The sequence below is a fragment of the Lycium barbarum genome, chromosome 6 (genome assembly GCF_019175385.1).
Source record: "Lycium barbarum isolate Lr01 chromosome 6, ASM1917538v2, whole genome shotgun sequence".
In the NCBI taxonomy this organism is placed as follows: domain Eukaryota; kingdom Viridiplantae; phylum Streptophyta; class Magnoliopsida; order Solanales; family Solanaceae; genus Lycium; species Lycium barbarum.
Window position 1 is genome coordinate 23,846,871 of NC_083342.1, and position 10,334 is coordinate 23,857,204.

General features: G+C 32.4%; 2 protein-coding genes and 1 pseudogene across 2 annotated transcripts; all 3 read left to right on the top strand.

Moving 5' to 3' along the window:
- The first annotated feature begins 4,523 nt into the window (after positions 1 to 4,523).
- On the top strand, positions 4,524 to 5,583 carry LOC132643950 (uncharacterized). Its single transcript, XM_060360485.1, has 2 exons — positions 4,524 to 4,799; positions 5,227 to 5,583. Exons 1-2 carry the CDS (start codon positions 4,524 to 4,526, stop codon positions 5,581 to 5,583), a joined length of 633 nt encoding a protein of 210 aa, XP_060216468.1.
- Positions 5,584 to 8,757: 3,174 nt separating this feature from the next.
- On the top strand, positions 8,758 to 9,436 carry LOC132643951 (secreted RxLR effector protein 161-like). The gene is made up of 2 exons (XM_060360486.1): positions 8,758 to 8,950; positions 9,144 to 9,436. The coding sequence occupies exons 1-2, from the start codon at positions 8,758 to 8,760 to the stop codon at positions 9,434 to 9,436; spliced, it is 486 nt and encodes a 161-aa protein (XP_060216469.1).
- Positions 9,437 to 10,209: 773 nt separating this feature from the next.
- Positions 10,210 to 10,323, top strand: LOC132600910 (U6 spliceosomal RNA; annotated as a pseudogene).
- The last annotated feature ends 11 nt before the right edge of the window (positions 10,324 to 10,334 follow it).

The following is a 10,334-nucleotide window of genomic DNA, read 5'->3' on the forward strand; positions in this document are numbered from 1 at the left end:
TTATTGAAAAGGTTGCTTTTTCTATTTGACCAAATACCCCAAACTAAAAAGGTGCTGATCAAATGGTCAAAATCATGTTTCTTGAGTCTCTTCCAGTTATTGATCAAAGAGGAAATACTACTGAAGGTGGTAGTAGTGACAATATTTGTAGTATTGTGTTGGGAAACATTATGCCAGAATTGCTTGCTAATACTACACTCAAAAAAGATATTTCTTAAGACATTACTTAAAAGAAATACAATAAAATCATCACAATATGATTCTGTTGATCATTATTTCTAATTTACTTCGTTATTTTTTTTTTATTACTAATCATGGGTTAGTTCAAAATTAGCCATAGATTACACCTGCCACCTTGACGGTTAAAAAGATTATTATATTATTAGCCGTTTCAAACATTTAAAAATTCTAATAGACCATCTCAAACAGAAAATGTTCAGCATTTTTATAATAAAAAATAACGGACATTTGTCAGCTATGGTTCATGAATGTTTTGGGTTAATTACAAAGACTTCCATGAGGGTTCACACTTTATTGGGAAGAGTAACTTTTATACATTACCAATTACATTATCAAATTACCAATAATTATATATAACTATTCACAGGGGCAAAGCTATCACTGTAGTTAATAATTCATGGGTCAAATTTTGTATTTGTGTTAAAAATTTATTTAATATATATTGATAATATTTGCAGAATCCAGTAAACGAAGTGGATTGTAGATCAAAATTCATAAACTAAAATTTTGACTCTGTCTTTAGTTATTTATATTCATAAAACATGATTAGTAACTGATAAATAAGGCAAATTACACGCTACAACAAATTATAATAATACACTTATAGTCCAAAAACTCTTTATGATGTCAGTTGACATGAATTAAATCTTATTTTAATATTTTTTAAGCTACGCTAGGTTAACTAAAGGAGGTGAAAAACAATTATGTGCCCTAAAGTTTTGTTTGAATATCAAACTATACCTAAAATTTATAATAATAGATGATTCTCCATATAATATAAATTAATAGAAATGCGATTTACATTACTCAGTGGGTGTTTCTTCAAATTTAAAATGTGTAATCAGAAATTAATATTTCGAAAGAACAATGAGATACATAGTTAATGTTATATAAAAAAATGTACGATATTTCTCAAATAAACAAACAATAACGCTAATTGACTTATTAAAATTAGTAGTGTTACGTGAGGCGAATGAGATTAAACTTAAAATAAATTAGACTACACTAAAAAATAAACATTTTATCTGTTTCAAATTAACAATTGAAAAATTTATTAGCATAACATTTACGGACAATCCTATCTTCAAATAGAATTATACCCAACACATTACAATTCATCCAACACATTATTGAAACTTTTTTGCAATATATAAACATGTTGACCAAAAGAAGAAAAATAAAAGACTAACCTTCCTAAAACAAATTGCAATTTAACCAAAAATACCCTTGACAAGACACTTGTCTTTCCAACCCATTGACGATAACTATCACCACAAGTTCATGCACTTTTTTTTTAGAATAAAAAAAAGAAAAAGGAAAGAAAGGATCCACAAGGGAGAATTATGCAAATTAAAATGGTCCCCTAGTTCCTTTTTGCAAATTATGTTTGGGTAATGTGCTTGTCAATTATAAAGTCAACAACCTTTGCCACATGCAATTGAAAAGATCTTCAAGCAAAGTATTATCCACTTTCAAATATAAGTTACACACTTTTTTCCCACAAAGGAAAGTTTTTGTCATGTGGAGATGCTTGATTATTGAGTGATATCTAATGTCTAACATAGCTAACAAAATGGAAAAAAAATAAAAAAAATGAGCCACCAATTTGGTCGATTAACTTGTTAGTAGTAGTTCAAAGTTTCTGGCATAATACCTAGAATTTTGATTGTTTGGCACTCAAAGGTTACAGATTTGACATACGTCAAATGTTCTATGATAATGAAGAACATGATCTCTTGCAATATATAATGTTGGCTAACTTTACTTGCTGTTCATTTTAAGTAGTTCAAAACTCGCTTCAAAACTCAGATAAGATAATTTTAAGCACCTCGAACATTCATAAGGAGAACGGTTAAAGTCTTTGAAGACTAAAGCCTCGACGACATCATGCATACTTTGTACCTGAGATTGTTCGCCCAAGACGTATACTCCGTCGTATGTTTTTGATTATCTAAATTCTAAAATATGCTCAAAGCATTGCATTTTCTTTTGACGATTTGACTAGTATGTATTTCTATAACTAAAACGTAACTTAGTGATTTGAAAGAATATTGCGTCCACATATTATTAGCATGCATGTGTAATATATCAGAATATTATATAATTTGGATGTATCTTCTTACACTTTTTATATTTTAATCTATTTTAAAGTGTTAACTACTTTTTATTTTTTACACTATTAAAAAGTACTAATTGTTGCTTTAAGCCGGGTGAAGAGAAATTCATTTATTAAGATAATCATATCTTTTTTGTCTTTGAATTATTGCAAGATTCATCCAAAATTATCAATGTATTTGTTGTGGATCCCTATTTACTTACAAGTCTTTAAGTCTTGCTTGAGAAACTTGAAAATGGAAACTCTTCACGACACTCACAAATTATAATTTTCATCTCGTAAATTTGAAGTTAAGAAAATGACCTCCATCAACTAATAAAAAGATTGATTAGCAACCATGTGTTGATAAACGATCAAAAAGAGAGTTGAATATAATCTCCATCATTAAAGAAGGAGATTGATTAGCGACCATGAGTTGATAAACGATCAAGAAGGTTGATTATTAACAAAGGAAAAGAAATTAACAACAAAAAAGTTGATATTTTTATATTCTTTAATCTAATTAAAGGGTCATCCACCGAATTAAAAATAATTTGAGATCATAAACCTGATTGAAGACTTAAAATTAGAGTAGTATTTTAATTAAAGCTGGTCACTTTTAACCTTACTAGATGGCATCTGTCAAAATGATTAACAACAATGAACTTTTTGAATTCAGTGCCAATACAGGCAATGCAAGTTGCTAGCTATAGCAACTTTCTGACAACGTCATTTTTCTATCTTTTTAGTTTTAATCGATCGAGTCGATTGCTTATTTAATTTCCTTTCAGTTTTTACTATATATAATTCTTATAATCCATATTATTTTTTATAAGGGCTATCAATTAAAGAGTATTTGAGCTAATCAGCTTAATAATTTAGGGTAGCTAGTTCAACATACGTTAAATTTTAAATTTGGAACTTGTATCTTGTTCAACCCAAAGTCAGCAATGTATGACTCACAATCTGCTCATAAAATAAATTTGGTTGTGATGAAAGTACAATTAGGACATCTTTCTCTTTAACATCATACATAATTAATTGTCTCCCATAAAAGTAGAGGAATAAAAGCTCAAATGAAAAAAAAAAAAAAAAAAGCCACCAGGAGTATCAAGGTACTCTAGTATTTTCACTCTTCCTACTTATTTTTAACATACATTTTCATATTTGGAGTTTTATAAACATGAAATTCTAGTTATATCCAAACCTATACCTTCAAAGACGATTATTCTATATTTGGCTCGCCTCACGCTTGCATTTTTAAGAAACAAAGAGGGTAAGCTAAGAAGTCGTATAAGCTCGTTGTTCATTTTATAGGTCAGGATTGATTTAATATGATAGTAGTTTTTTTTCCTTTTTCAAATTTTTGTGTCATGTCCCGCTAGGTTTTTTTCACTGTTTTCTTGCTCCCTTGACCTAAGAAAGAAGGCTAATCACTAACCTTGAAAGACGAGTAAAGATTGCTAAAGCAACCTTTAGGCTAATAAAGTAAAGATTACTCAGATTTGTGACAAAAGGAAAGACTAGAAAAAAGAACTGCTTGATGAATAATAAATTAAGAACACAATTTGGATAAACTGATGTATTCTTTATAATTTGTAAAGTCAGAATTAAAAATAAAGTAATGTTCCCGGTAACACTAGGTAGTAAATGTTTGTTAAATACTTGTACGTTCGCACAATCGCAAATTTAGATGCCAATCTCATTAGAAACTAATTGATAAACCTTCATAAACTCTTTTTAAAAGTTGCACATCAACTTGTGTCATGGATTATACAAATATGCTGGACCTATAACAAAAATATTATTCAATTATCATGGACACATCCAAAAAAGTTACACTTATGTTATGAAATATACATTGTATGGATGTCCCTCTCATTCTATGAGCCAATTTGATTCATGTACTTATTAAAGTATGCACTTAATGTTTGTAACTCTTAGGATGATTACAACATTCTATAAATATATGTAAAATACGCTTGAAATTAGAAGAAAAGTTATTTCCCTCCTCTCTATATCTCTTATCTTATCAATATATTGTTTTATATTGTCTTATTAGCTCTCATTTTACAATACGTTATCAACACGAATTGCTCATATCGGAGTCATTTTGCTTACTCTCCAAAGCTCTAATGATCTCTGAGGTGCTTTCACCAAACGACTTTCAATATTTCAATTTTTCACTATGTCGAATTTATCAAAGCTTGAATTTGTGACACTTGACATCTCTGGAAAGAGCTATTTGTCATGGGTACTTGATGCTGAGATTCACCTTACCGCTAAAGGTCTTGGTGATACTATAGTCGAAGGAAATGAAGCATCAAGTCAAGATAAAGCGAAAGCTATGATTTTCCTTCGCCATCATCTTGATGAAGGGTTAAAATGTGAATATTTAACCTTGAAAAGTCCATTTGAATTATGGACTAGTTTGAAGGGAAGGTATGGCCATCTAAAGGCCACGGTATTGTCAAGAACTCGTTATGAGTGGATGCACTTATGGTTTCAAGATTTTAAGACGGTAGTTGATTACTCTCTCTGTCCCAATTTATGTGATATACTTTCCTTTTTAGTCTATCCCAAAAAGAATGATACATTTCTTTATTTGGCAACAATTTAACTTTAAATTTTACAATTTATGCTTAACGAGATGATCTATAACCACACAAATATCTTTGCCTTATTTCAGACCACAAGATTCAAAAGTCTTTCTTTATTTCTTAAACTCTGTGTCCAGTCAAACTATAGCACATAAATTGGGACGGAGGGAGTATAATTCTACAGCATTCAGGATCACTTCCCAACTAAAATTATGTGGAGAAAAGATAAATGATGAGGATAGGTTGGAAAAGACACTTACTACTTTCCATGCCTCAAATATTGTGTTATAGCAACAATACCGTGAGAAAGGCTTTCATAAATATTCTGAGTTGATGTCATGCCTTCTGGTGGCTGAGGAACATAATGCCCTTTTAATGAAAAATCATGAAGCCCATCCCACTGGATCTGCTTCATTCCCAGAAGCGAATGTGATAGTGAAAGATCAAAAGTCTGAAAGAAGACTAAATAATAATCGGGATCGTATAAATAAACGTTGGCGTGACAAAGGAAGAAATAATAATACTCATGGTGATGGTCATTATAAACAAGAGAATAATAAGGGTTCTCAAAATTTCAAAGGGAAAAAGCTATATTTGCTATCAATGTGGCATGAAGGGGCATTGGGCACAAAATTATCGTACGCCTAAACATTTTGTCAAGATTTATCAATCCTCCATCAAAAGGAAGGAAAAGTAAATGGAGGCTCTTTAACCTTTCAAAATGATATTGAGGCGGACCGTATGAATAATTATGATAAAGTCGAGACAAACTTTGTTAATAAAATGATGATTATGAAGGTCTTCCGGGTACAACTCATTTAGAAGCTGGCGACTTCTTTGAGGATCATGACTGAAGACTTGTTACTGGGGAATGAACCATAATAAATGTTGTTTTCAACTATTTATATTTTTCGTAAAGCATATTATTCTGTTATTTCGTATATTTCTAGTATGATTTGGAAAGAATTATTATGTCATTATAAATTTTCAAGATTTCTAATAAACAAATTTTGTTTTATAAAGAATATGGATAATCCCCAGTCTTCAGTTGGTTGCATGAATAATAAGGAAGATATATGCCTTATGGATAGTGCTACAATGCACACCATATTAAAAGATGAGAGATATTTCTCTTATTTAATTATGAAAGAAGTCAATGTTATAACAATATCTTGTAGTACAAAATTAATTGAAGGCCCTGGAAGAGCGACCTTATTGCTATTTGGAGGAACCGCATTGGCTATCAATGATGCATTATATTATAGTAGGTCTCAAAGGAACCTGTTGAGTTTCAAGGATATTCGCCAAAATGTTTATCATGTTGAGACCACCAATGAAGGAAAGGTTGAATACCTTTATATTACTACAATAAAAGCGGGAAGGAAGTATATACATGAAAAATTACCCGTATTTTCCTCTAGCTAATACTACACCAATGTTAGTATATTTGAATCACATGCCATAGTACACAAGGAGTTTACGGGTCCTAATGATTTTATTATTTGGCATGATCCGTTGGGCCATCCCGGTTCTAATATGATGTACAAAATAATTGAGAATTCACAAGGGCATACACTGAAGAACCAGAAGATTCTTCAATTTAAGGAATTCTCCTGTGCTGCATCTTTCCAAGGGAAATTGATTATTAGACCATCAACAACAAAAGTTGAGATTGAATCCCTTGCATTTGTGGAACGTATACAGGGTGATACATGTGGGTTCATTCACCTTCCATATGGACCATTCAGGTACTATATGATTTTGATAGATGCATCTATGAGGTGGTCACATATGTGCTTATTATCAACTCACAATATGGCATTTGCGAGATTGTTGGCTCAATTAATAAGATTAAGAGCACAATTTTCAAATTATGCAATTAAGACAATTCTTCTCGACAATGCCGGTGAGTTTACATTTCAGGCTTTTTATGATTATTGTATGGCAACTGGGATAACGGTTGAGCATTATGTTGCTCATGTTCATACTTAGAATGGTCTAGCAGAATCATTCATCAAGCGCCTATAGTGGATAGCTAGACCGTTGCTTATGAAAACCAAACCACCCCTTTTAGTATGGGGACATGTCATTTTGCATGCAGCTGCACTTGTATGCATGAGGCCAACAAGTTATCATAAAACCTCCCTATTACAATTGACTTTAGGTCAGGAGCCAAATATTTCCCATCTTAGAATTTTCGATTGTGCAGTATATGTTCCAATTGCACCACCTAAACGCACAAAGATGGGTCCCCAAAAAAGATTGGGAATAAATGTTGGTTATGAATCTCCTTCTATTATTAAATATCTGGAGCCCATGACGGGAGATTTGTTTACAACCAGATTTGCTGATTGCCACTTTGATGAATCAGTTTTCCAAATATTAGGAGGAGAAAATAAGCAGCAAGAAAAAAAGATAGATTGGAATGCATTATCACTGTCTCATTTGGATCCTCGTACAAAGCAATGCAATCAAGAGGTTCAAAAGATCATTTATTTGTAAAAATATTGCAAATCAATTGCCAGATCCATTTACTGACCTTGCAAGGGTTACTAAATCACATATTCCGGTTGCAAATGCTCCATGTTGAGTTGATGTCCCACCGGGACAATCCAATAGCGCAAACGAGTCCAAACCACACATGAAGCGTGGTAGACCTGCCGGTTCGAAAAATAAAAATTCTCGAAAAAGGAAACGAAAAAATGATCAAGTTGACCATATGAAAGATATTGCTCATGAAGTTTCTCAAGGAAAAATAACTAATAAAACCTCATCAGATCAGACCCAGGTACATGAAAAAGATGATAATGAAGAGATCTCAATAAGTTATGTCTCCACGGGAAAAGGTGGAACCGAAATAATGTTGCTATTGAAGTAATGCAACAAGATGAAGATCTTGAACTGAAGTCTGTTGATGAATGTAGACAAAGGAACGACTAGCCAAAATGGAAAATAGCAATCCAAGAAAAATTAGCTTCACTTGAAAAACGTGAAGTTTTCAGACCAATAGTCCGAACACCTGAGGATGTCAAGCCAGTGGGGGTACAAATGAGTATTTATGCAAAAACGAAATGAAAAAAGTGAAATCGTCAGATATAAAACACAATTTGTGGCACAAGGGTTTTCGCAAAGGCTTGACATAGATTATGTGGAGACATATTCTACTATATTGGATGCAATCACTCTCAGATATTTTATAAGTCTAGTAGTGCATGAAAAACTTGATATGCGCCAAATGGATGTTGTCACAGCCTACTTATATGGCACTAGACAATAAAATTTTTATGAAGATTCCTGAAGGATTCAAATTGCCTGAAGCATACAAGAGTTATCGAGAAACTTGTTCAATAAAGCTTCAAAAATCTTTATACGGATTGAAACAATCAGGATGAATGTGGTACATTCGTCTTATAGAGTAAGAAGGGTACAAAAATGATCCTATTTGCCATTGTGTTTTTGTAAGAAGGTCTGAAACTGAATTCGTTATAATAGCTGTCTATGTTGATGATTTGAATATCATTGGAACTCCCAGAGAACTTTCAAAGGCAATAGAATATTTGAAGAACGAGTTTGAAATCACAGAACTTGACAAAATTTTGTCTTGGCTTGCAGATGGAGCATTTAAAGAATGGAATGTTTGCCCATCAGTCTACATACACTGAAAAGATACTAAAGCGGTTTTACATGAATATAGCACATCCATTAAGCACCTCGATGGTTGTAAGATCACTTGATATAAATAAAGATCCATTCCGGCCTCAATAAAATGATGAAGAACTCATTGGTGATGAAACTCCATATCTTAGTGGAATTGGAGCACAAATGTATCTCTCCAATAATACCCGACCAAATATAGCTTTTGTAGTAAGCTTATTTGCAAGATTCAGTTCCTCTCCAACAAAAAGACACTGGAATGGTGTTAAGGATATTTTCAGGTACCTCCGAGGAACAATTGATATGAGATTTTTTTATTCTTATGAATTCAATTCACAAATGATTGGTTATGCAGATGCAGGTTATTTATCTGATCCACATAAAGCCCGTTCTCAAACAAGCTATTTATTCACTTTTGGGGATACAACTATATCATGGCGTTCAACAAAACAAACTCTAGCTACTACATCTTCAATCATGCTGAGACAGTAGCCATTCATGAAGCAAGCCGAGAGTGTGTATGGTTGAGATCAATGACTCAACATATTTTACAGTTATGTTGTCTTTCTTTGAAAACAAAGATTCCAACGACACTGTAATACTGTATGAAGATAATACTGCTTGCATAGCTCAATTAAAGGGAGGATACATCAAAGGAGACAGAACAAAGCACATTTCACCAAAATTCTTTTTCACACATGATCTTCAACAGAATGGTGAGATAGATGTTCAACAGGCCTGTTCGAGTGATAATCTTGTAGATATGTTCACTAAGGTATTACCAACATCAACCTTTGTGAAGCTGAGATACAAGATTGGAATGCATCGTCTCCGAGATATCAAGTGAAGTTTTCATGAGGGGGAGCAAAATACGTGCTGTACTTTTTTTCCCTTAACCAAAGTTTTGTCCCAATTGGGTTTTCCTGGTAAGATTTTTAATGAGGCAACACTACGTATTACAAGATGTGTGTACTCTTTTTCCTTCACTAAAGATTTTTTTCGCTAGGTTTTCCTAGTAAAGTTTTAATGAGGCACATTAACTATGGACATCGAAGGGGGAGCGTTATGAAATATACATTGTATGGATGTCCCTCTCATTCTATGAACCAATTTGATTCATGTACTTCTTAAAGTGTGCACTTAATATTTGTAACTCTTAGGATGATTATAACATCCTATAAATAGTAAGTGTTCTCAGATTATGTACAATACACTTGAAATAAGAAAAAAAGTTATTTCCCTCCTCTCTATATCTCTTATCTTATCAATATCTTATTTTATATTGTCTTATTAGCCCTCATTTTACATACATATATATATATATATATATATATATATATATATATATATAAGTAGAAGTTTTAATTTTCATCATCGTTAATTGGGAAAAGAATATATCCCGACTTATACCACATTGTTGTGTTCGGACCAACTTCCATGCACCTCAACTATTTCACTAGGTACCTGCTACCTCCCACCAACACGTGCAGGTAATCTGTCCACCAGGGTTGAGCAAATGTGAAGAAATCACCTAAACAAGACTTCTCACGTCTCTATGACCGTATTTACAATACAAATTAAACTTGCACAATCATATTCATATGATTTAGATTCTTTGAAGAGAATACACTCAAAACTCTCCTCTTCCACTAAAACTGGAACGATACAAAGTAGATAAGCATAGTCCCTGCGCAGGGATGACATTCACAAAATTGAGAAAAGGTCCCCTCCTTTGTATAATGGAA